Source organism: Pseudonaja textilis, chromosome 4 (genome assembly GCF_049901715.1).
Source record: "Pseudonaja textilis isolate UNSWEBS1 chromosome 4, rPseTex1.2, whole genome shotgun sequence".
In the NCBI taxonomy this organism is placed as follows: Eukaryota; Metazoa; Chordata; class Lepidosauria; order Squamata; family Elapidae; genus Pseudonaja; species Pseudonaja textilis.
In genome coordinates this window covers 82,780,561-82,808,510 of record NC_141993.1, presented here as the reverse complement: position 1 = coordinate 82,808,510, position 27,950 = coordinate 82,780,561, and the positions used below count along the sequence as shown (strand labels likewise).

At 38.5% G+C, this 27,950-nt stretch overlaps 1 protein-coding gene across 2 annotated transcripts in view; it reads left to right on the top strand.

Moving 5' to 3' along the window:
* The first annotated feature begins 1,935 nt into the window (after positions 1-1,935).
* The window catches only part of PEX5L (peroxisomal biogenesis factor 5 like), a 182,798-nt gene continuing 156,783 nt past the window's right edge, over positions 1,936-27,950 (top strand). For both annotated transcript variants that reach the window (XM_087933512.1, XM_087933511.1), the window contains exon 1: positions 1,936-2,046. In XM_087933512.1, the coding sequence (XP_087789638.1) occupies positions 2,026-2,046 (21 nt within the window). In that variant the 5' untranslated portion in view covers positions 1,936-2,025. The remainder of the gene's footprint in view (positions 2,047-27,950) is intronic.

Sequence of the window (27,950 nt, the reverse complement as noted above, 5' to 3'; positions counted from 1 at the left end):
TGCAGGGCAACAAAAGAAGATCCAACCAATCAGCTGGGACTCGGGAGGCAGAGAATAGATGGGTGCAGGCCCAGTCAGAAGTAGTATTTGCAGGTTCTCCAAACTACCCAGAGGTGGTATATACCAGCTCTCCAAACTACTCAAAATTTCCACTACCGGTTCTCCAGAACCTGTCAGAACTGGTTGAACACCACCTGTGTAGACTAGTATAGATCTATTTCAAGCTATTTAGCTCTCACCAGCTAGCCACACCCTTCTGAGATTTGAAAGCGGAAGCAATAGGCTCCATCCCATAATTGGGTAGAGCAGGTTGTCCTGATAGACTGATCTCATGGGGGGAAAAAAACACCCAGAAGTAATTTCACCTCTCACTCTTGATTCTTTGGGCCTACAAGACTAAAAGTGCTATGCAACCCTGGGGGTGGTTAGTGGCTTAAGGACAGTCCCTCGCCTCTTTTAACTTTCTAACCCCCTGATTTTAACCTTGTTTTAATTCTGTACTTTTTTTAAAACTGCCTTTCTCGTAATCCATCCAGAGTCACTTAGGTGAGATGGCCAGGATAGTCATTTGACAAATGAACAGACAAATACATAAACCCTCCCAATACAGCTGGCCTTTCCAGCTGCTAAATAAGGAAATAAAACTTTTCTGGATGAAGACCCCCCCCCCAGCAATTGACCCCAGATACTTTGCCAGAGTGAGCCATTGCGGGAAAGGAAAGCACAGAGGAAGATCCTACACTTCCTTTAGCCAAGAAAGGAAACCATCCCCGAAAGGGCGCTACTGATTCCACTACTCGGGGGGCTCTTTGAACCGGAAACTCTGCCCATGCCCAGAGGCAGCCAACTCTGAGCCGCCTAAGGTTTGCAAAAAAAAAACAAGGAGGGAGTGGGGGGGAGTGAGGCATCGTGCCCTCCCGTCAAGGACAGCTTTTGGCAAGGTTCTGGCTAGGGCCAGCCCGGGTTTTTTTTTGGTGTTTTTTTTTTTTGTTTTATTCTTATTCTTATTCCTTCCTGCAGGTTCTCCTTTCTCCCCGGCGGCGGGGCTCGAGGAAGCCGGCAGGTGTTTCCCCGAAATTCTCGTGCCGGTAGCTGGGGGTGGGGGTGGGGTGGGCGGCCGAGGGCTGGAAGGGGAGACGTGAGAGGCAAGCGCCAACCAAGCAGATGCCCGCTTTGGCGCTCTGCAGTCAAGGCAGCAGCAGCAGCAGCAGCAGAAGCAGAAGAAGCGAGGACGGAGCGCGCGCCGGTCTGCCGAACGGTCCCCGGATGGCGCGCGCTCAAGCTTTGCTTTGCTTTGCTTTGCTTTGCTTTGCTTTGCTCCGCTCCTGGCGGAGGGAGGGGAAAAGCGGGAGGGAGGGAGAGAGGCCGCCTCCATCTCGGTCCAGCGGCAGCGCGAGGAAAGAGGAGGAGGAAGAGGAGGAGGAGGGGGAGGGGGAGGGGGGGAGGGGTGGCGGTGGAGAGGAAGCGAAATGAAGGGGCCGTGGAGGAAACCCAAAAGAGTTCGCTTGAAAAAGAGCGAGGCAGAGTTCTAAAGGCAGCCGCCCGCAGCAGAGTTTGCTCGCTCTCCATCCTCGCTTTAAATATCATCATTATTATTCTTTTCCTTTTTCCTTTCTTTCTTTTGGCCTGGCAAACAACTAGCCTAACCTTAATCCACCTTCAGGCTTTTCTCCCGCCTTCTTTTCTCCCTTCTTTTCTTTCTTCCTTGCTCTTCTTCTTCTTCCTTTCTCTCTCTCTCTCTCTCTCTCTCACCCCGGTGCCCGATCACCGGTCCCCGATCACCTGAGAAAGAGGAGGAGGAGGAGGAGGTCACCCCTGAGCATAAGAGGCGGCAGAATTTCCCAGCTCAACTCCCGAAGCCGGGAAGGACTCTATTTTTTTTTTTTTTTTTGCCTCGCCTGAATGTAATTGTACCTGGCCGCTGCCAAAAAAAAAGGAGGAATACAGTCGCGTTGCTTTCTCCGGGTACCTTCGCCTGCCCATCACCTGTCAGCCTCTGGGGAGTTGGAAGCCGGCGGAGCGAGAATGTATCAGGGCCACATGCAGGTAAAGTCACCTCCGGAGCTGCCTTTGAAAGGTGCAGCGCGGTCAAGTTTGGATGGGGGCGGGCGGGCGGGTTTTGCTGGGACCCCCTCATCGGATGCGGGGCGGGCGGGGGTGGGTGGGGAGAGGAGGAATGGGTCTTTGCCTGTCACAACAGGTGGATGGGTCCGAGAGCCTCGTTCACAGCTGGGAACTTCAGGAGGAAGTTTAAGGATCCCTCCTGGCTCTGGCTTTGACCTTTCCAACAGGTTTGTCCTCCTCTCCCAGGTTAAAAGGAAGCATGTGGAAATCCATGGTCGGCAGCCTGGATGAGGGGTCTTGAAATACTCTCCGTGTGTCGATTGAAAGACAGACCATCAGTGGGTTCTTTTTTCTTTCTTTTTAAGTGGGTCTGAAAGATCTGGGGATCTCATCCCCTCCCAAACTGCCTCCAATGAGCTTTGCTTTTTCGCTTTCTTGGGGGACCTTTTCTTGGTCTCCCTGTGGCCAAGGAGATGTTCTACGGGGCTCCTCAGAAGAAAACCCCAAAACGCATGTGTTATCCACCACCTGCCTTCTCACGGTCATATCCAAGTCCTTCTCCTCCTTTGTCTCTGGCCTGGCTTTCCAAAACCCCCAAATCCAAGCACTATTTTGTGTATATATATATGTGTGTGTGTGTGTGTGTGTGTGAGAGAGAGAGGTTTATAGAATTCCAAACTCATCTCTTCAGCATCTCTGGATGTAGCCTCCTGCTTCTATCGATCCAAAACCAGGTATGACACTGGTGCTTATTTTTTTCTTCTTCCTTTCTTGGTACACAGTGGAATTATGACTTTAACCTTGACTCTCTTTATTCTCTCTTCAATGTGGTCCTTCTCCTTTAAAGAAAACTGGTGTTATTGTGGCAGGAAGCGCTCCCATTGTGGACCGATGACATCTCTGCGGCTCTTCCCCCCATGCCACAGAAATCTGATTCCTTACCCTCCAAATTTCTCCCTTTTTTTTCCTAGTATAGAAAATACTTCTATCCTCTAATATAGTAGGAGCACTGATTGGGATCTAACGTGTGCAAATAGCAAATGTGTTTGTATACAGAGAAAGCCTCAGAAATGGAGAAAAAATACCCCCGTTTTATGATTTTCTGCGGTTTGGGGTGATGGATCAACCCTTACAGATGTCACTATCAACTGCAGAGGTGCATATATAACATGACAAGTCAAGTTAAATGAGCATGCTTGACTCAGCAATTCTTGCTTTCTAAAACTAAATGCTTTTCAAACTCCTCTTTTTTTTTTTTTTTTTTTTGCTTCCCTAACTTTGTATCACAGCAATATCTGGAAACGAAGACAAGGTCTGTAGCAAGTAAATCAGAAAACCATGAAAACAAAAGAGAAGAAATAAACATTAACCTCAGACAACTTAAATGTTCCCTCTTTTTAGCATAAACCCTGTTTTTTGCTTTTTTTTAAAATCCTGTTATGAGCTAAATGAACCCTGAAAGTTAAGTGCAATGTTATTGCTCTGTCAGTTGAAATCCTATGCAGGCTTGTTAGAAATTAAGCCAGGTAATCCTGCTGCCCAAGATCAGATTACAAATTTATTTTTCTCTGGAGGAATCATTCCACTGGAGTCACAAATTGGGTTCAGTATATTTTTTCTTTCTGATTTATTAATGAGCTCTATATTGGGATACTTTGTATTCTGCTATTGTCTAAATACAACCTAAAGTTAACTGGTGTGTGCGTGTTTTAAAAATTCATTTTACTATATCCATTTCATTATGACAAATACACAGGTTGCAGGGTTTGGTTTTCAAAATTTACATTGAGGAGGTAGACCTGGAAATTATATGGCATAGATGAAATACAATATCAGCTGTTTTAAATCTTAAGCAATTCAGATCTCTGAGGCATTTATTTAATCTTCAGAGAACTAAATTACTTAAAAATCTTGAAACTATTTGCTGGAATCAAAAGGCCCACTGCTAATTTTAATAAATATATACAATACATTGTGTCAAGCTTATAAAAAGTGCTGCTTAGTAAATGTATGGGGAAATTTGTATGTTTTCATTCCAAGCAAGAATGCGAATGATCATAACTGAAAGTAGATTTTTGACTGTTGTTAAATACAAACAGAAAAAAACCCTAGGAATAATACATCAGGACTTTTGTTCAATCATCATTTTTTTAAAATGGCTGATTTATATAATACTACTTATTGATGTGACAGTGTCAGTGTCTTTTCTTTTGATTGTATATCATTAATCTAAGGATAATATGCTTAACTGATGAAATATTAAAACTTTTATTATTTTTCATTAGAAATCCGCAAAGATCCCCACAACTTCCTTTTTCTTATTTGGCCCAGTTTTATTTCATTGACAAGATACATATTTTTCTGTCTTTAACATTTATCCTTTGTCCAGTTCTCTGATTTTGACCTCAACTTAGGATCAACTCTATATTGTTTTTCTGTTGTCCTTTTCCCCCCTTACAATATTTTTCCAGTTAATTTTATGTTGGGTAGTTGCTGGTTTGGATAGTAGGACAATAACTAAATGGAAAAGTTGGAATAACAAAATAGTAAAAAAGAAAGAAAGAAAGAAAGAAAGAAAGAAAGAAAGAAAGAAAGAAAGAAAGAAAGAAAGAAAGAAAGAAATTTTAAAAATTCACCTTCATTCTTTTTTAAAAAAAACTTGTCTTCCACGTAACAGATTTTGCAAACACAGCAATCTGCCATAGAGTCTAGAAATAGTTTACCGGGTGCCAAATTTGCCTCTTCTTTCCAATAATAGTGTAAATCTAATTAATTGAGTAGCTGAGAGATAGAATTAAAAGTTGTTTTGGATTATTAGACCATTAGGAAGAAAACTTGCTTTCTAGAGCTCTTTTACATTGGATTTGAGATTCTTAGGAATGCTGTGATATGCTCAGATAAAGTGAATAGAACGTTTAGCTACCAGAAAATGGTTTTTTGTGAGTTCACTGCTCCTGTATAGTTTTTCTGTTCCTCTATATAGCTCTGTTGGTCAGTCAACAAAATTGGTTCAGAAAGCTCACTGTTTTACTTTCTTTTCCTGTCTCTGATAGTATTTGTTTTCAGATTTCTCTATGAATGAATGCTGCAGGCAATTTTAAAAGTAGAAATCTCATAAGGGAATTTCCAGATGATCTAGACACAGTTGTATTATGAACTGGTTCCCAGACTTTTAAAATCTTTGAGGATAATCAACCCAATATTCAGCCTGTTGAGAGCTTGTTACTGTTGGGAGTTAAATAATTTCTTTTTCTAGACATCATTCCCTTGGCTGAACTTGGGTGATTGGAAGTGATCTTGTGAATTGTTTTGGGCATTGGTATGCCTGCCTGCGTGCCTGCCTGCCTGCCTGTCTGTCTGTGTATCTGTCTGTCTGTCTATTCTATCTATCTATCTATCTATCTATCTATCTATCTATCTATCTATCTATCTATCTATCTATCTATCATCTATCTACATGAACACACATATAAATAAATGTCAGAGTTTAAAAATGGGTAATATTTGGTTCTCATATTTTTGCTGGTGCTTCAAGGTCATCCTTGAGTGGGGCAGGGATAAGAAAATGGTGGCCAAGTTCAGGTGGCTGTGGATGCCAGTTTGAATCCCTTTAACACTGTTTCTCTGTGTTCCTTGGCTTGCTGAATGCCATGGCTTAGTAGTGAAGATGTTCGCCTCCCTACTCGGAAGGTTGAAAGTTCAATCCTAGGTAGCAGTAGAGTTATTTTTTCTCTTTTAGGGCAGAAAGAAAAAAAATATCTGCTGTGAACTCCACGTGGCATCAGGAAGGGCATCCAGCCAGTAAACGCTCAGCTCCATCCAGTTGCCCCAACTCTACCCCAAGTTAAGGGTCTCTACCCTGAAATAAGGGATTACAGGGTCATACGGGGAGTTTTCTCTGTGTTCTGTAGTGAGTTTAGTAGACCAAAGGCCACACTTTCCAGTTTTGGAAGTGTGGAATGTCCCAAAGTGGATGGAGGTCACATCATATATGAAAGAATTGGATTTTGTGCGGATTTTGAGAGTTTGAGAGTTTCCACCAGTGTCGGAGGGGAGGTGGTGGAATAAAAAGTTGTTGTTACTCGCAAAGTCATGTCCGACCCATCACAATCCCATAGACAACGTTCCTCCAGCCCTTCCTGTCCTCTACCATCCCTCAGAGTCCATTTAAGCTCATGCCTACTGCTTCAGTGACTCCATCCAGCACCGTCATTCTCTGCCGTCCCCTTCTTCTTTTGCCCTTAATTGTTCCCAGCATTAGGTTCTTCTCCAGTGAGTCTTCCTTCTCCTTTAGGTGGCCAAAGTATTTGAGTTTCATCTTCAGGATCTGGCCTTCTAAGGAGCAGTCAGGGTTAATCTCCTCTAGGACTGACCAGTTTGATCACCTTGCAGTCCAATGGACTCACAGGAGTCTTCTCCAGCACTATAGTTCAAAGGCCTCAATTCTTTGATGCTCAGCCTTCCTTATGGTCCACTGTTCATTTAAGAAGGCATTCTTATCTCTTCTAGCTATTATCCGGAATTCTGCATTCAATTGGATGTATGTTTCTCTTTGTCCCTTGCCTTTTGCTTCCCTTCTTTCCTCAGCTATTTGCAAAGCTTCCTCAGACAGCCATGTTGCTTTCTTGCATTTCTTTTTATTTGGGATGGTTTTAGTTGCTACCTTTTGCACAATGTTGCGAACCTCCATCCATAGTTCTTCAGACACTCTGTCTATCAGATCTAATTCTTTAAATCTCTACTGTAAATCTCTACTTTAAATCTCTACTGTCACCTCTACTGTATATTCATCAGGGATATGATTTAGTTCATACCTGAGTGGCCTAGTGTTTTTCCCTACTTTCTTCAATTTAAGCCTAAATTTTGCAACGAGAGGCTCATGATCTGAGCCACAGTCAGTTCCTGGTCTTGTTTTTACTGACTGTATAGAGCTTCTCCATCTTTGGCTGCAGAGCACATAGTCGATCTGATTTCTGTGTTGACTGTCTGGTGATGTCCATGTGTAGAGTTGTCTTTTGGGTTGTTGGAAAAGAGTGTTTGCTATGACCATTGTATTCTCTTGACAAAATTCTACCAGCCTGCGCCCTGCTTCATTTTGTACTCCAATACCAAACTTGCCTGTTATTCATGTTCTCTTTTGGCTTCCTACTTTAGCATTCCGATCCCTCATGAAGATAATGACATTTTTAGTGTTAACTCTAGAAGGTGGTGTAGGGCATAAAATAAAAAGTAGCAGCCACAATTATGCCATAAAAGCATTTTTTTTATATGTGCATCATGATGAATGTAAAAAAGGGCTGAGCTTTTAGTGGCTTGGCCATTTTGTAACCATTCCCTGGGATGTTTTCATGAATAATTTTATTACCAAAAGATTCTATAAAGATTTTAAAAAATACAAAAAAAAAATAGAAGAAAAACTAGAAAGAGATGATAAAAGGGTAAAAGAAAAAGTGCAGAGTAACAAAAAGCAAGGAAAAGATACCTAAAAAGAAGCGACTTCCAATCTTAGTTGCAACAGTTAGAATCATAGCAATTCCTTTTCCTCTCTCCCACACTGCAAATCACAGTCCTGTTCTTCCCATAAATAAACCTTTTTAAGCAATAAATCGCCAAATCAGCAGTTCATTTTTATCAGTTTTCAGCAAAAAGTCCATTCAGGGTTTCCATCCTTTATAAAAGTAATTCGCTACTTAATCAAACAAATCAATTTCTGCAAATGCAGCCATCTTCACAACCCATTCCTCTATTGGTGCATCTGTGATCTTCCAATCTTTGTGCATATAATAGCCACACTTCTGTTACAATATATAAAATAAATTAGAACATGGAATAATAGAGTTGGAAAGGACTTTGGAGGTCTTTTAGTCCTGCTCAAGCAGGAAACGGTCTGCCATTTCAGACAAATGGTTGTCCGGTCTCTTTTTGAAAGCCTCCAATGATGGAACACCCACAATTTCTGAAGGCAAGGTGTTCCATTGGTTGATTGCCACTCACCATTATGAAATTTCTCCTTAGTTCTAGGTTGCTTCTCTCCTTGGTTAGATTCCAACCATTGTCTCTTGTCTTACCTTTTAGTGCTTTGGAAAGTAGTTTGACCCCCTCGTCTTTGTAGGAGCCCCTCAACTATTGGAACAGTGCTATCAGGTCTTCCCTAGTCCTTCTCTTCACCAGACTAGACATACCCACATTTTTGTATGTTGTAGCCTCCAGCCCTCTAATCATTTTTGTTGCTTTTCTCTGCATTCCTTCTCCACTAACTTTTTCTAGGTCAGTATCCATACATCCTAATAAGAGAAAATCTGCTTTCAGATTGTTAATTTTGAAAACTCTCTGCATCACCCTACGTATTTGAATCTGGCATTTTTTTTCACTTTTTCAGAAGTTCACCAACAGGGGTGGGATCCGACCGGTGTAACTACAGGTTCGGTGATTTTGCGGTTTGTGAAATGTGTGTGGAACATCGTCAGCTGTGTTGCCCGAACAGCTGAGCAGCGCTGCATGCAGGTGCACAGCGTTTGAAAAAGCACTATTTTCCTGCTTTTTCAACTGCAGCTGTACCGCTCAAAGCAGCTGAGGTTAAAAAAGCAAGAAATAAAGGTCAGGTAAAAGCCCGGGCAGGTGGGTGGGCCAAAACAGCAGCAGACATAGAACCGGTTCTATGTGTGCTGCTCTTCAGAGCTACTGGTTCTACAGATCTGGACAGAACTGGTAGAATCTCACCCCTGTCCACTATGCATGATTGAAAAGATTGTGGTCATAGAAAAGTTGCAAAAGACCACAAAAAGAGAAAGCATGTCCATAGATTGCCTTTAGCCCAATGTAGAGTCTTTAATGCATATATATATTGTGTTGGAGTTTTTTCTGGAGGCCTTTCTGATTGACAAATATACCTGAACAAGAAAACCATAAATATGCTCGTGTCTGTTAAAACAAAACAGTGTTACAGTTGTAAAAAAAAAAAACAGCTTGTTTTACTAATGATTGATCTGCTCATTCAATACAATATGAGCTAATCATTGTTGCAGTCGTGACATACTTTTTCATATTAGATACTACACAGATTATCAAAATAATGCTACTGGAACTGATGGTATTTTCTCCAAGCAATACCTTGATCTTAATGCCATTTTAGAAAATATAGCTAAAAAGTTTCCCCTTCCTTCCTTCCTTTCCTTTGCAGTCCACCAAATACTTTTTAAAAATAAGATGAACTTCTGAATGGCTCGGTTCACACATTCTATGTAACCAGGCCAGTTAAGGATCTGGTGGCTGCACTTAGACAATATGTTAATCTTGGCTAATGTTAATGTTTATTTATTTAAGCACGTTGTGTCCCTCCACCTAATGTCAGAGATACAAGACAACTGCTAGAAGAGGAGGAAGAATAAACAAAAAAAGAGGCATACAATCCATATAGTTTTAAAGACTCACAGCTGAAATTTTGTTCCTCTAGTGAAGCTTTATTTAAGATATTTAAGATACAGGTAGCCCTTGACTTGTAACCATAATTGAGCCCAAAATTTCATTTGTTAAGTGAGTTTTGCCCTATTTTCAGTGGTGGGATTCAGCCAGTTCGCACCACTTTAGGAGAACTGGTTGTTAAGTTACTGTGCAGTTTGGTGAACGGGTTGTTGGAAGAAATCGTTAGGGCAGAGAACCGGTCATTAAATTATTTGAATCCCACCATTGCGTATTTTATGATTCTTCTTGTCACAGTTGTTAAGCAAATCACTGAAGTTGTTAAGTTAGTAACATGGTTGTTAAGTGAACTTAAGTTCCCCCTTGACTTTGCTTCCAGAGGGTCACAAAAGAGACATTTTGGGGAGACATTGCAATTGTCCACCGCTGTTAGCTGAGTCTCTAAAGCTATGGCTTGTATGAATGAATTTCCAAGCAGCTAAATTTTGAGCGTGCGACTATGAGGATGTTGCAATGGTGGTAAATGTGAAAAGTCACTTTTTTCAGTGCCGTTGTAAATTCAATCGGTCACAAAATGAATTGTTGTAAGTCAAGGACTACCTGTACAGAAGCAAGGAGAATAAAAGATAAATTATCTTTATATTAATAACCCATCATGTTTTGGAGCTCTGCATTAGATTTAACATTCTCCAACACGATGGTCCATTGTGTTGGGTATTGGAGTCTTTTATATATTGGGTACTTAAGTGTGCCTTTCATTAAATCCTTATATCTAAATTATGAATGTTTGAAATATTATATTTGCTTCAATAAGACTTTTTTTTTTCAACATAGAAGGATTGGAACATAATATGCACCCCTACAGAGATACATGCATTCAAATATTATACTCTCTTTATTTAGAAAACTCTGGAACTTTATGATTAGAGTCTATTATTAGAGTTTGTAGAGCAGTTATATAGATATTGATAATGTCAAATATTCTATCTACTCTTTTTATTTTCTTTCTTCATTCTTCCTTTCTAGCCCTGATCAACAATCCTAGGTAAAATCTCTCTCTCTCTCTCTACTCTTTACATTCAGATATACTCTTGATTTGCATTAAGACATTTTGGAACTTCCCAAAAGTGGTATAGAATATTAGAAATAAGATTAATCTTTGTAATTCCTTCTCTATTGCTTGTAGTTTACCAAATAATCTCCCGATTGTCTCACAGACTTTACATCTAAACCATAGGTCAAATGTGTTCTCAGTCCCAAGAATAATAATTTCTGAGTTGGTTTTCACACCAAATTAAGTTTGAAGCAAGAAATTAAGATGTGCATACGAGCAGCCGGGGACTGAAAAAGAGAAAACTCGTGACCTGTGGCTTGCCTTTAATCTCTGCTTCAGAAACAAAATTGTTTGAATGCAGCTCTTGATGGGAATGCAAGCCATAATTAAAGACCTTTGGAATATAAGCCTCTTCTTACAAGTCCTAAAATTCAGTCCTTGGGCTTAGCTTTTGCTGATCGTGACATCTATCTTCGGGGCTTCACTTTAAACTCTAAATATAACTGATTTGTTATAACTGGCTAAGTAACTGGATCTGTCCAGAGCTCTGGATGCTACTTAATGTCTCTGAGCTGGGAGAGGAACTAAAAATTGACTTGACCCTTGGAGAAATGGTTGCTCCATTCTTTTTCAACTGAATAAAAGTTTCCCTCTGCTAACCAATAATATACCAGGAGATAAAAGAAAATCTTCCCGTTCATTTTTCTAGGACACAGCATAGCTATTTAAATACCTGTTTTGATAGCCAAGTGGATGGGTTTGTACAGCTTTCCAGGTTGTGTGTGTGTGGGGAGGGGGGGGGGTAAATAATGAGTTAGCTGTTCCCTTGTTCTACTTAAATGAATTTTCCTCTATATCTGCTATTTCTTCTGTGTTTCCAATTTCTTCCTATTTTATAGCCTTGGTAAGGCCACACTTGGAATACCGCATCCAGTTTTGGTCACCATATTATAAAAAAAAGATGTAGAGACTCTAGAAAGAATGCAGAAAAGAGCAAATAAGATGATGAGGGGGCTGGAGGCTAAAACTTAAGAAGAATGGTTACAAGAATTGGGTTTATCTAGTCTAATGAAAAGAAGAACTAGGGGAGACATGATAGCAGTTTTCCAATATTTGAGGGGCTGCCACAAAGAACCTATTTTCCAAAGCACCTGAAGGCCGGAGGGATAAAATCAAGATCACACAAAGAGTTAATACCACTTTATAATGCCTTGGCAAGGCCACATTTGGAATACGGCATCCAGTTTGGTCACAAGATGTTGAGACTCTAGAAAGAGTACAGAGAAGCACAACTAAGATGATTAAGAGACTAAAACATATGAAGAACGGTTGCTGGAACTAGGTGTGTCTAGTATCACACTAGACCAGGGGTGACATGATAGCAGTGTTCTAATATCTCAGGGGCTGCCACAAAGAAGAGGGAGTCAAATTATTCTCCAAAACACCTGAGGCAGTGGTGGGATTCAGATTTTTTTTACTACCGGTTCTGTGGGCGTGGCTTGGTGGTCGTGGCAGGGGAAGGATATTGTAAAATATCCAGTCAGAGGTGGTATTTGCCGGTTCTCTGAACTATTCAAAATGTCTGCTACCGGTATTCTCTGAATACCACCTCTGACCTGAGGGAAGGACAAGAAGCAATGAGTGGAAACTAAACAAGGAGAGAAGCAACATAGAATTAAGGAGAAATTTCCTGACAGAACAATTAATCAGTGGAACAACTTGCCTCCAGAGGTTGTGAATGCTCCAACACTGGATGTTTTTAAGAAGAGATTGGATAACCATTTGTCTGAAGTGGTGTAGGGTTTCCTGCCTAAGCAGGGGGCTGGACTAGAAGACCTCCAAGGTCCCTTCCAACTCTTTTATTCTATTCTGAGAAACAGTGGGTGGAAACTAATCAAGGAGAGAATTTTGACAACCCAATAAAACAACTAGCATATAAAGCCACCCATACAAAACATAAAAATCCACATTAAAAGATGCATATTTCGTACACACACAATATGAGATAAGATTATTATTATTTTATCTTACTGTACATTGTTGAAAATGATTAATACTGCATGACACCCAAATCTGTGATGGGAGTTTGGCTGCTTTACATTTAATAAACCAATAATAAGGAGCTTCTGGCAGGATTCCTATGGATTCTATTTCTTTTGGGAAAGAGCCATAACTGGAGACACAAGACTTTTTTTATGGGCAAATAGAAGATAAGAGCAAAGTTTTTCTTTAACATCAGATTTCCCAGGAGAAGAAGTCTTTTCAGAGGACAACTCAAAGCCTTCCCTTATCTTCCTACTTTTGAAGCTGAATGGGATTGGGAGTGAGTTTGTCAAAAGATATCTGGGAAGTGCCTCTATTTCAGAGATGTCAAACTCATGACATCACATTGTCATCATGTGATGCATCACAACTTTCCCCCCTTTGCTAAACTGGGGGTGGGCATGGCCAGCGTGTGACGCATCCAGTCTGTGGGCCTCAAGTTTGATATCCCTGCTCTAGATATTTTACTCTGGTTCCATGCATTCCGTATATTTGTGCCCATCAACTTTATCCTTATTAAGCTGCACATTTTCTGTTTTTGCTTCTTTAAATATCTCTTGTTGAACCTTATATGCAGCTTCGTTTCTTTAAAATAACTTCATAAGCTTCCCAAGTAGTTAGAAACTCCTGGTGATCTTTTTTTTCTTTGCCCTTAGTGAAGAAGAACTAGGGAGCTTTCCAATATCTCTTTGTTGAAATAAATGTTGGAACATTCCAGGTACCTCACCTATATTATTTAATAATTCTAAATAATAATTCTATAATTGCCCATAGATGGAGAGATGCTATGTTGAGGACAAGAGCTTTCCTGAAGACTTCTGGTGAATTTACTGCAGTTCTCTATCATTCGAAATCAAAAGTTCCTGATTCATACTGCAGTTTCTTAGTGCGCCAAATTTAGAGTACTTTATAGGTTGAAGAACAGCAGTGGAGATCCTTCTGGGAGGTTTCAGACAATATTTAAATGCTGTTGATTAACCTTCTTATCTCCCCATTGAAATTGGAAGAGGAGGAGGAGGAGAAGAAGGATTGATATTGGGTCTAGATTCATTCAATGAACTGTGGATAGTTTAATTATTCTGAATAGAATAACTGACTTCTAAATTTTGGAATGGGATAATGCAACTTTAAGGTGTGTGGGCTTTAGCTCTCAGAATTCACCAGCCAGCCATTCATTCCCCATACTGCCTGCTGAATTGTGGGACTTGAACTTCATACATGTTAAAATCACCAAGGTTGAGAAACACTGGCATAATGTAATAACCATAAAACTTTGGAAAAAGTCCAAGTCTATACTGTAACCTTCTCAGATCAGCTAAAAATGACAAGAACCAGAATCCCAACTATCTGGATAATGCTACGGTAGCAGATGTTGACAGAACCACACAGTCATCAATAGGAGCCCGTCTGAAACAGTGATTAAAGCATTTGATTAGGAGCAGAGACCCAGTTTCATGCTTACCTTCACATACTGTCTGGTTTGAGTCAATTATTCTCTCTCAGGCAACCTATCTCCCAGAATTGTTGTACTCGTTGGGAAGATCCCCTTGTAAGTTACCTTGACTTCCTGGAAGAAAGATATGATATAAACCAATGAAATAACTAAGAAACCTGGTGCAACCCTGGTGTGTTTAAGCCACATATTTACTGATTTTCATCAATCTCCATCTTAAGTTAGAATGTAGGTTAGAAATTGCTTGAGGCAAGGATCTCTTCTCTTGACTCTTAAGAGCACCCTGTACCTTAATAGGATGCTGTGATTAGAGATAGTAATAAAACCAAAAACATGAGGAAGTCAGCAGTCCATGTAATTTTTTTCTCTATTACTTCTGTCTTGCTCATCACTGCCCACTTGGGAACAGAGTCGTATTGATGACCAGGCTGATCCTGAAGGAGGGGTCCAACATGCCATGAGTCATGAGTCACTTCATGCCCACAAGAGATCTAAGTCCAGCTCACCTTGAATTCCGTTGATTCTTATCTACCGACAAATTGCTTTGACTGTTAGTAGTTCATGTTCTTAAGGGACGCAGTGGCTCAGTGGCTAAGACACTGCACTTGTCGATCGAAAAGTTCAGCAGTTCAGCAATTCGAATCCCTAGCACCACGTAACAGAGTGAGCTCCCGTGACTTGTCCTAGCTTCTGCCAACCTAGCAATTTGAAAGCATGTAAAAATGCAAGTAGAAAAATAGGGACCACCTTCGGTGGGAAGGTAACAGCGTTCCGTGTGCCTTAGGTGTTTAGTCATGCCGCCACACATGACCACGGAGACGTCTTTGGACAGCGCTGGCTCTTCGAGTTTATAATGGAGGTGAGCAGCACCCCCTAGAGCCTGGAACAACTAGCACGTATGCGCGAGGGGAACCTTTACCTTTAGTTCATATTCTTATACAGAGCTTAAGCATATAATACATCTTTATACCCATTTCAACTGCCTGAATCTTCTGATTTCCATATTGCTTATACACACACACACAGCCCGTGTGTGTGTGTGTGTGTGTTTGTGGTATGTGTGTGTGTGTGTGTCCATTTTTGCACTAACTCACTACAGTATAGGCTTTTCCGTTGTAATATACTCCTAATAATTTACAGTACAATAGTACTGGCATCCCACCTCCTTATTCCTGCTGATGGATCAGCATTCATTCACTAATAAACTGGAAATGCCAGAATTCTAATGCAGTTATCAGAATCCAACATTTATTAATTCATTTTTAATACAACAAAGATGACGCGGCTACTGATGGATGCTTTGAAAAATGGAACAAACTCCAAGTTTTTGACAGCAGGAAAAGGAAAGGGTGCATGTTGTTTATTAGTGTAATGGTATGCAAAAAAGATTTTGAGAAACAGGGCAAAGATGCTTCCTAAGGAATTGTAAGATCAAAGAGAGAGCATTGTCCCCAACTGTATAATGGGTGGAGGAAGAAGTTCAGAAGGGACCCTCCCTACCTTCTCGGGCTGCAAAGGAGATGGTGGGAGATTTGCACTTTCAGATTTGCAAGAGTCTGCTAATGTAGCCTTACAATAAAGTAGAATTAGCTCACCTGGTCATGTTTCCTGTCTGGTTTACCTGGGAAAGCTGACACAGAGTATTGTCAGTAAAAACACTTTTGCTTCAAGGCGATAAGTATACAAAATCGACAAGCTCATTTCTAAATCTAATCTTGCATTGAAAAGGTACAAGGTTAAAAATACCTTAGATGCAAGCAAGCCTGGACAGTTTTTTTGATGTACTGTTTGCTAACTATAGTAGCTGAGATATAGAAATGTCATAAGGTGGGACAACTTTGGATTATTTTGGAAGGTGATGGTGGATGCTGCGGATGGTTTAGGCGTATGTGTGTTTGTTTTGCGGGAGTTTCTGTTTGTTTGTTTGTTTTGCTATGCATCTTTTTCATTGCCCAGCAGTTTCTTACTTCCCAATTTTGCTAACTTTCAACTGTAGAGGGTTTTTTTAACCCCGTCTCAATATTTTTTCTCTTGGGATTTAAGCAAAACACCAAAAGCCAAGGAGAATTCAGACTGGTCAATAAATGATTATGCAATGAAAGACTGGACATTTGGGGGCAAACTCATATCTATAAAGAATAGCGAGAACCTAGCAGATTTTCACTGAATTTATTTTCCCCTTTGAAAGAATGTTAAACATTCATTCAATAATATACTGCTCTGCAGTGCTTTACAGCCTTCTCTGCGTTTACAGAGTAAGCATATTGCCCCCAACAATCTGGATCCTCATTTTACCCACCTCGGAAGGATGGAATGGCTGAGTCAACCTTGAACCTGGTGAGATTTGAATTGCCAAGTTGCAGTCAGCCGGTAGTCAGCAGAAGTAGCCTGTGGTATTGCATTTTAACCACTGTGCTACCGCAGCTCTTAAACGGAATGAAACTGGATAGGGGAAAATGGAGGTTATTTGAGGGCTCATCATTACTCAAAGCCTGAAGCTTGATTTAACTTTATTTAGTTTACTTTATTGTCATTGCACCTCATACAACAAAATCAAACACCATCTTCAGTGCACATCGTGACCATGAAAATAAACACAAACACACATCCTTCACACTCCACACTTTGAATTGAAAACCTCCAATACTGCACCAACACTGCATTATACAGCAGAATTCAAAAGAGCTATTGCCCTGGGATAGAAGCTGTTTTTCAGCCTATTTGTCCTTGTTTTTATTATTCTGTACCATCTGCCAGATGGTAATAGTTTTAAAAAAGGGTTCGCAGGATGAGATGGATCTTTGAGAATGTTTTGAACTTTCTTAAGGCAGCGGGAGCTATAAAGCTCTTCCAAAGAGGGGAGAAGGCAACCAATGATCTTCTGGGCAATGACATTACCCCTCTGGAGTGCTTTCCTATCTGCCACGGTGCAATTGGCAAACCATACAGAGATGCAGTATATTAAAATGCTCTCTATGGTGCAGTGGTAGGTCACCAGCAGTGTTTCATTCAGTTGTTGTTTTCTGAGAAGTCTTAGGTGGTATAATCTCTGCTGGGCCCTTTTGACCAGTGCTGCAATGTGACCACCCCAGGTCAGGTCCTCTTTTATGGTAATGCCAAGAAACTTAAAACTGGCCACTTGTTCCACTTGGTCTCCATTGATAAGCAAGGGCTAGATATCTGATCTGTTCCTTCTATAGTCCACTATAAGCTCCTTGGTCTTATTGGTGTTGAGGAGCAAGTTATTGTCTCCACACCATGAAAGCAACCGGTCCACCTCATCTTGGTAGGCAGATTCATCCCCCCCGGAGATAAGTCCCAACACTGTTGTATCATCTGCAAATTTAGCAATAGTATTACTAGCGTGAGTGGGAATGCAGTCATGCACATAAAGAGTATAGAGTAAGGGACTCAACACGCAATGCTGTGGTGTACCAGCATTAAGAATAAGGTCTGAAGAGGTATGATTACCTAATCTGACCCTCTGTGATCAGCCAGACGGGAAATCCATAATCCAAAGGCAGATTGAATTAGAAAGTCCAAGGTCCAGAAGTTTAGACACTAGTTTATGTGGAAGAATTGTGTTAAACGCAGAACTAAAATCCACAAAAAGCATCCTCACATAGCCCCCCTGCTGTTCTAGATGAGTCAGAATAGCGTGAAGAGTGATGGCTATAGCGTCCTTTGTAGATCTATTTTGTCTGTATGCAAACTGGTATTTATCAACTCTATGGGGAAGACCAGAAATGATAAATATTTTATTTATTTGTTCGTTTGTTTGAGGGAGCCAACTTATTCAACATACTTTCCTCTTCCTATTTTCCCCACAAAACAACAATCCTTTGAGATGGGTTTAGCTGAGAGAGAGTGACTGGCCCAAAGTCACCCAGCTGGCTTTCATACCTAAGGCAGGACTACAACCTCCTGTTTTCTGACCTGGTGCCTTAACACACACTAGACCAGGGTTATCAAACTGGTGGCCTGTGGGCAAGAGGCGTCACCCACAGGTCATGCCCACCCCAACTTCGTGAATGGGGGGAAAACGTCATGAAACATCATGTGACGGCAATGTGACACAGTGAGTTTGACGTACTGGCTCTGAGATTTATCTTCCTCCAACATCACAACAAATCATGCTGCTATGCAAATGTGCCACACCTCTAAATCTTCCCTCTTCCACCTTGGAAAAGAAAATAGAGGGTAACTGATAGGAGGGAATCAGTAGGGAATCCTAGCTGTATTTCTTTGCTCAGTCAAGTAAATGAGCAAAGAGACTTGGCAACTCATTTATTCTGAGATGTCCCAATGTAGCTGGAGGATGAACGTCCAACATAATTGCTACAGGAACGGAGATCTATCTTAGATGGACGAGTGCCTTTAAAATTTATCTATCTACTTTGGCTTAGTTTCCAGTAGAGTATTAAATCTGTATCTATGGTGAAAATACAGTTTACCATGGGCCGATCCTTTGTTGATTGGAATATTATTTTTCAGAGAATTTTTTTTTTTTTTTTTTAACACATAGGAAAGTAGGTTTCAGGAAGCCGCTGGCTAGAAACTCTTCCAAATTTTGCTTTTATTTGTGAGAGGGAATATCTTTTCACAGGGGTAGGCATTAAAACGGCATTTTCTACCCACTGTCTGATAAAAAAAATGGCCAAGTCAAATTTGCCCATATATTAGAGTACTGGAGATTGTTAATTTTTCACAACTGTCTACTAAATAAATAAACCAATGCAATTTAAATCTACAGAAAAGGACCCCTTTTAAATGTATTTATAATATTGATTTATATATTTGTGCAACAGTTTGATAAGCAACTGTGTCAGCTGGTGCTCCATTCAAAATCCAAGAAAGAAATACTTAGACTCCTTTAATCAGAGAAAAGATATCTTTTACTGGAAATCAAGTGGTAGCAACAAAAGAATTCTGAATCTGAGGAAATGGGCGCGTAAATCACATATACAAAGTAATGGCAATGTTCCCACCCCCAATAGTTCAATTGGCTCATCCAATTAAAAGTTGTGTATATCATCATGTGGGCATCTCCAGGTGGTGATGAGGCCTCAGTCCATTGACCTTGATATATTTTGATAAAGAGTTGCAGCTGCGCATAGCACAGGATAGAAGCCTAAGCAAGAATCTACCGCCCACCCAGCTTATACAGTTCTGGTTTGTAACACCTCCAGCTCACTTCCCATAACCATTCGCCCCCTCCTCTCCCCGTTACTTATGACAGCCGAAAGATGCAAAGCAAAGGGAGAAAATCTTGAAGGCTGACATTTGGCCCTCTTGCAAAAGAGATGTTAGTCCAAGAAAAGATAAAAAGAGAAGGTAAGAAAATATACATGTAACACCATAATACTATTTTTTAGGGTTTATCAGGATATTTAGTAGAAAATCTTGAAGGCTGACAAACTGGTAGGGTTGCCTCTTGAGGGTCAAAGTCAAATGAAGTTTTTTTCAGAGGTAATAAAATACTGTATTTAACTTTTATTCTTTAAAAAAAAAATGAAATGGACTTTGACCGAATTGCAATTTTAAGATAAATAATTACTGAATATTTACCAGAGGAGTTTCTTTTATTGCTTGACAGCTTTGGTGCTAAAGATCAGTGCTTTTATTAGAATTAACCACTTGTATTCCTTTTTTCCTTGCTGCTGATGCTAAAAAAAAAAATCTCATCTTTAAAAGATTTTGCCCAACAGCAGATAAATTCACACGGGAAGTCTCTGCGAACTTTTATCAATGAGAATTCAAACAACATGAATATTGTACAAATAAACAGAGCATGTAGAATGCCTTCAAAGATACTTTGTTTTGCCTGAAGAAGTCATTGGTAGACCAAAAAAACTTTCAGTGGGGAAAAAAAGGGTATGTGTGAACAAGAGCCATATTAACTGTTTCTCCGTCAGCTATAGCTTGATGAGCAAAAGTTATTTTTACGCCTTCTGATTTCAGCAAAAACCCATATACTTTGCCACTAGCAATCTGTTAGAAAAAGGATTGATGTTTTAGGTTTTCTGAAATGGCCAATTTCTAACAAACTGATGAGCCATCAGCCAATTACTCTATATAGATGTATGCTCTATTTCTGAAATAGCTGACATAATCAAATGGCCTCATGTTGATATCATGGAGCTTGGTTGATATCATTTATGCTTGGCATAAATGTAAATTAAGAGTGCGCCTTCTATAGCAACAAATTTTTCATTACTGTCTAATGCCATTATTAAGCAAACTATCCGAAGGCATTAAAGTTCTTTATTCAGCAAGTCCTGTGACAGTGATGGAAAACCCAAGGAGGACTGTTGACATTTTGTTCCAATCTAGTAAAATAAATAGGACACCAAGAACTTGGAATACTAGGTCAAGCTCAGCCAAGAATAAGCCCACACTTTATTTCCATAGAATAGTTAGCGTGGAATGAAACCCAGGACCCCAAAACCAATAATCAAGGCTTGTTTATTTATTCAGTATGAACTGGAGGAACTTCCTCCAGAAAATAATGGGAGGGATTCCTGCAGACAAATAGATGAATTCACATTTATATATTTCAGGAAAGAAGGAGAAATTGAAACATATGCATAGGTAATAGATGATGTAAACATAGATATGCATAATTAGCAAACCTCAATTTACTTCCCTGTCTACTGTTTTTATCCTTGAGAAAAAGGTATTGCCTGTTGGTTTGAATTTGATGTCCCAGGTCACTTTAGCTTCTTCATTTTCTATGATGTTCTCTATTTTACGGTCCCACCATTTCTTGCTTGCTGGCAAATGGCATTTCTTGGAGATCTTCCAATGCACCCTTGTTGCCACTTTGTCATGCCATTGTTTGTGGTCAGTCTGTGTGATCTTCTTGGAGCAGTTAACCAGGTGGTCCATTATTTCTTTTTCTTCTTTGCAGAGATGGCTGTTGCTGGCTTCTCAATTCTTCTTCTAATCATTATATTTATTTTCCATCCATCTCCCAGTTTGAGATGAGTCCAAGTGAATGGTATTGAATCTGTTAAATCTGACTGTTTCCATGGGAGGAAGCTGACCAAATGTCTTTCACTGTAGAAGCTGGAAGTGTCCTACTGGATTATATTGAGCCATTGATCATATGGTGCAATCCAACTTTTTAAAATATTTTGTTCTGATAAGAAAAAAAAAAGGTAAAAGTTTTGGTTGGTAAATGAAGAGGGTTTTGGAGCAAAAATTATTGGAATTCCACTGAATTTTATGAGTGATATAGAACTATGACAAAACAAAAAAATTGTCTGAAGCATTTTAATCCTTTTAGGCTGATGAAAGGGGGAAAAAACCAATGTTAACATTCATTTTGAGATATTCAGAGAGAAATTTTTAAAAAGGAGCTATTCATTAGCCAATATTTAGAAAGGGAGGAAAAGAAAAGTTAGTAAGTAAACAAAATTATTGAGTTATTTTTCATTATAAACATTGTACATTCTATAAATGTTGGGAGAATCCCCTTGCAAGATGAAGCAGGAACAATACTGACAGCTTTGGTTTTTTAAAAAAATAATCAAAATATATTTTGATTGAAAATATATAGTATTTACATCTATAAAAATAGATTTACATAAAATATATATTTATATCTGCACTTCTTTAATTGTCTGGTTTGTCTCTGCAACCAAAGACAGACACAGACTTCAACGGATAATTAGAACTGCAGCAAAAACAATTGCTACCAACTTGCCTTCCATTGAGGACCTGTTTACTGCACAAGTCAAAAAGAGGGATGTGAAAATATCTACAGACCCCTCACATCCTAGACATAATTGTTTCAACTCCTTCCCTCAAAACGACGCTATAGAGCACTGCACACCAGAACAACTAGACACAAGGACAGTTTTTTCCCCCATGCCATCACTCTGCTAAACAACTAATTCCCACAACACTATCAAACTATTACTAAGTATTACTATTATTCTTTTCATCCTTCCTATTATCTATCTCCTTTTCTACTTATGACTATAACTTTATTGCTAGTATCCTTATGATTTATATTGTTTTATTTAGTTTCCTAGTATGAATTTTGTTGATGGCTTATATAGTATCCTATGACTATCACTAAGTGTTGTATCTTATGATTCATGATGAGATTGACTATGATCATGTTTTATGTACATTGAGAGCTTATGCACCAAAGACAAATTCCTCCTGTGTCCAATCACATTTGGCCAATAAAGAACTATTCTATTCTATTCTATTCTATTCTATTCTATTCTATTCTATTCTATTCTATTCTATTCTAATCTAATCTAATCTAATCTATTCTATTCAATAAACTATAATTTCAAAAGATTTCTTCTCCTATCCTAGAATCCTCATAGGAGGATATTAATCTACCAAAAGTATATCACTGGAAGGAAATCTAACAGAATCTTGAATGCTTCTTCAAAATCTTATTTCATGGCTTTTTGCATGTCAGCCTCAGAGTAGTTTTTTTTAAAAAAACAATCTTATTGGTTTTTAAAGACAAACAAAACATAAAAACATCCAGCTTTCTTTCATAAATATATAAGCAGTGTGTTGGTTGGTTTACCAGTTTTTTGTGCATCCATTTCGTAGTCTCAATTACAATTATATTACATAATAACTCATATTATCAATCAGAAATTAAATACCCTAGTATCACTATTAAACAATCATTTGACTGTAATTTTGTTCATTCATACTTTGCGAGATAACTATAATTTATTTTATAACAAATCATATAATCATACCGAATCTATCCTAAAATCGTTATTATAGATATGATATAAAAAAAAAAAAAGAAATATATCTTTATATATTTATTATTCCCAGCCTCAGAGTAGATTTTTGAGGAAATATTTTAAACAAAGTCAGTGTCAAAAGCATAATAATGGTAAATAAAGTGCATTGTTTTTCTGGACAAGGTGAGAAAGCTGAAAAAAAAAAGTCCAGCTTGCAATTGTGCCAGAGATTCTCCCCCCGCCCACCATGACAAAGAAAAAAAAAATACTATATTTGGCTGTTTATTATAACGGGATTTCTTTTAAAATGAAAAAAGAACAAAAATTCTCTTTTCTGCTGGAAATGAATGGCCTAATTAAAATGCAGAATAGTTTGTCTTTCCAGATCTGCTCCACCATAAAATAAAATAAAAATGTTTTTATTCTTGTTTGCTGTTACATATCCAATTCACTTTTGTACTCCCTAAGAATAGGACAATTTGATTTTGATCGTTGCTGAGAAACATTCGTTTTTGTGTTGGGGTTTTTCTTCTCCAAATGCTCATTGAAGCATTTCTTCATGTCTCCCATTGCAGACATCCAGGAATGATGCCAGAGAGAGTTTCCAATGCACGAGATCATTGCCAAATGACTTTTTTTTTGTCATCCTTCTGGCATAAGTCTTCTTTTTTTCATTAATAAAAGTTTTTCATTTTTATTTTTTTACATATCTCTTCAAGTGAGCAACGTGAATCCAGGTTACAACATTTATACATAGCCGTAATTACATTTTCAACTTTCTTATCTAGTATCACATCAAATCATTATCTATTCCACTAATCTTTAAATAACTTCTCATTTCATATTTCAATTTATTAATTCAATATTAAAAACATTTCATCTTCACGTTTATTTTGAATTCTTTATCCCCTATTATTTCCATTTTCAGCTTACCACCAATTTTATTTTACATTATTCATTATTATCTTCTTTAATTTTCTCAAGGCTGATATATAATAAACAGTCCAAAAAGAGTAAAAATAAAATGAAACTGATATATTCAGGATCCACATGGTACATTCCTCAGTCTACAATAAATCTTATATTTATTCCAGAGATATTCATATAACCATTTCATATTTATTTGTTTCGACTTAACCAAAGCTTACCTATAAAATTTTAATACATTTTCATTCCCCTCCTTTTCAATCATAATATAATATTCTCATTACAAATACTTTACATTCCAATATAATCCCTTCTGATTTATTATATTCTCTATTTTCTCATATCCTTTATATAATCATTTATATTTTATATTTCATGTATACACTAAAAAAGAGAGAGAGAAAAAACCAGAAAATTAAGTTTCTCTTTTTGTTTCCAGTTAGCCAAGTTTAACGTATAATGTTTTATTTAATTCATACTTTTTAATATAATAGCATGTTTTTCCCAGTTGCCATATTCTCTATTTTTCTAATAACATTTGGATTTGGATAGTCAATTACATATGTATGTATGTATGTATGTATGTATGTATATATGTATCTATATATGTATATGTTTTCTTAAGTTACTTACATGTACTTACATGTATGGCATTCAGCTTTGTTCAGGTATTTTCCCACGTCATTGTAGTTGTGCTTTTAAAGTTGTAGCAACGTTTCAGCAGAATCTCATCTGCCATCATCAGGCTTCTGTTTTGTGTTCGTCTGTTTTGCTCGCACAAGCATGAAGCCAAAAGCACCAGCCTGAAGATGGTGAGTGGGACCTCGTCAAAACGTTGCCAAGATGTTCGCAATCTTACATGGGAAAAGATCCGAACATGCCAAGACCTACATACCTGTACCTGTGTAAATCTATGAAAACATACATATATACATACATAAAAACACACACACACACACACACACACACACATAAAAGAAAGGATGGGATAACAATAAAACATATCTCTCATTCTATCTTCATTTTTCTCATATATAATTATATAATAATCTTAAGGTAATTCCCAATAAGTTTAAACTTCAAATCTCCCCTATCTACATTTCTAATAAAAAATACTAAAATATATTTCCATATGGTACCCCCCGCCCCCCGTTTGTACTATCTTTAACCCTTATCTCTAAATCTCTTGGCCTTATAATTTCTTTTAATTTTAGCCAGCTTTCCCTCTTCTAGGTTTTTCCTGTCTTCCCTTTTTACTCCTCTTTTTTCTTCTAATATTGTTTTTATTTTCATCTGCCAATCAATTATCCCCCTCCCCGCCGCCTTTTCCTGTTCTCTTTTTTGAAATTTCTTCTTGTACAGTTTCTTCTTTTGTTTAATCTTGGGAGTATTCTCTCTTTTATTTGTTGCATCTATCATCAATGCCTTAGTTTTGGTTGCTTTTATGTCTTTTGGCAACATCCCTTGTTCTCTGTGCTCTTCTAAGCTCCTTTCCTCTTCTTTAACTCCTCCTCTCAAGGATTTTTCTTGTTCTTCTGCAAACTGCATCACCATTAATTTTTCTGCCAGTATATCCAATAATCCCATTCTTTCTTTCAACATTCATCTCACAGTTTGCAGTTCTGACTTTAATTCTTTGCTTCTTTCTTCCATTTTTTAAAATCAGTTGAGTTATTCTTTATTTTATTAAAAGTCAAAGTCTTTTGTTTTAGTCCTTGACAAAAGCTTTCATTTGTCTCAATTTCTCTTATTAATCCTTCTGTCTCCTTGTCACAGTCAGCACCAAACAGTCCCAAGATATTACCTTCGTTTATCCTTTCGCTGCAATCCCCCCACCCCTTTTTAAATATTTCCGGGGTTCTTGTTATATTATAGTCTTTTATTCCATTTCATTTCTCAGTCACACATTTATAAGACCAGTAATTTTCCATGAAATCATGGGGGAAAAAATGCCTTTAACTATTAGGTAGCACTCTACATCGCTTTCCACTTTTCAAGGTTCTTTTTTCTCATTTCATGCTAATTTTATTAATACTAATTTTCAACCATTAGCTCTTTTTAAATATAGTCAATTCCAGACAAGTCCAGCATTCTATCCGATGCCTAATTAATGCCAGTTTCTATATCTTATTCCAAATTTAATCTCTAATTCCATTGTAGTTCTTTTATAATCCAGTTTTTTATTTACCTTGTATTTTCCTCTTGTTTTCTATTTGCTGCTGTCATACTCTTAAGCGAGGGCTCTTTCCTTCTATTTCTCAGGGTTGTCGGGAAAAAAAAGTTCAAGTTCTTTTGCTACATGGTGCTCACCATTTCACCACTCCAGCACATACTCAGGTCCCGAAAGCTTCCCGTCTTCAGGGCAGCCATTAAAACTGCTGCTACCTTCAAGGGGAGTATACCTAGCCAGGGAGGCATTATGACTAAATATTGCCAGACAGGTTAGTTGATTAATCTTAAGAGAAAGGTTGGATTGCCTCTGAATTAAGATGAAATGTGTTCCCATTGGATTACTGGGACTCATCCTCCATGGGGCTGCCCTTGAAGACCATCCAGAACCTACAACCAAAATGCAGTAACATGCACATGGAGGTTGTCAGTCATCCAAGTCATGGTTGTCCCAAAGATGGTTTTTCAAGAAGCAACTGGACTTTCTGGTTTTGAAGAAGCTGAAGAAGCTTCTTGGATGAGAAGCAAAACGTCTTCAAAGAAAAACCAGAACATCCAGTTGCCTCTTGAAAAAACAACTTTGGGGACAGTAACACGCACAGTTTTGGGCACTCCATAATTCACCTGAGTTATACCAGTACTGTATGAGCTGCTCTGGCTTCTAGCTCCTTTCTGAGTGCAATTCAAGGTGCTAGTTCTCACTTTTAAAGCTCACCCTTAATAGGTTATTGTTGAACCTCTCTGAGGTTACCTGCCCATCCTACTAGCTTAGATTGAGTGGATATACTCCAGTTCCCCTCCCTTAAATGATGTTATCAAGAGACACACCATCTTGATGGCCGTTCAGCCCTTTAGAATAGCCCCTCGCCTGAAAGTCAAAGGTTTCCTATCCTTTTAGCCTCCCAGATGTCTCCTTATCTTTCCCCCCGTGAATGGGGGGGGGTGTATCTGAAGATGAGCTGGGGGTCCATTTAGTCTGGTGTGTAGAGGGAGGAGAAAAGTGGAAAATATTTTTTTAATCTCTGTGCGATTGATTTTTATGAGCCACCCAAGCTTATAGATGAGGCAGCCAGCCATATCAATTCAATAATTAAATAAATAATCATTTTCCAATGAGGTCTTTCCATGTGTTAACCTGAAACATAATCATGCTTTTTAGAAGGCAGATTTTCCACATTAAGTCTTTTGTAGGAAGACTTTTGTACTGTCGTCTACACTAGCAAAATAATAATAATCATCAGAAAGTCTGTTAGCAGTTTTTCCAGCTAACAGGTTTTATGAAAAGACTTTTTGTTTATGCCTTTTTGTTACATTTGTTACTTGGAAAAGGTGCAATCAGACTCCTATTGATTTTTCCCCATCTTAATATTTCTTTTGATCTCTCTAACACAAGAAATTGTATTTCCTGACATTGTTATGAATTGTTTTCTTCAGGATCGGCTTTTCTACCCCAAATCGTTGCCTATCTACAGATTCAAAGGCATAGGCAACAGATTACTCGTCACATCTTCTTTACAGCTTTGTCATTTTTAAAAAAATGGTGTGCAACATTCTTTTAACTTTACTCTTGCCATAGAGAAACATTCTTAATTTGCTTGTTCTGTTTTGACACTTTCGAATATATGCCATTGGAATTGGTGGCTTCCCTGCCAATGTTCAATAATAAGAGTATTTAGCTGGATTGCAAAAAGCTTGCCAAATTCATCAACAACTTAGAAGCTGGTCGCGTTCTTGAAAAATTAAAGCAAGCATCGCCATCAATAAAGCTGACATGTGTTCTGAAATTATAGCAGTTCAATTTGAAATTAAATACTTCATCAGAAAAACTAAAAACACTTCGCTAGAATATTGCCTGCTTGTTTTGAGATTCAATGGGGAACCATCGTGGGCAATTTTTCTTGAAAATTTGAAGAATCCATCACTTGTAACAGTCTTTATTTCAATATTTGTGAACTATTGAAATTATCAACTGCATCCCAAGGTTTATCCCAATATTTCTTCCAAGACAGCTGTCCTATCTACCATAATGTCCACCACTATCGGAAAAACCTAATTCAGAAAAGGACTAGGAGTGACGTGATAGCAGTTTTCC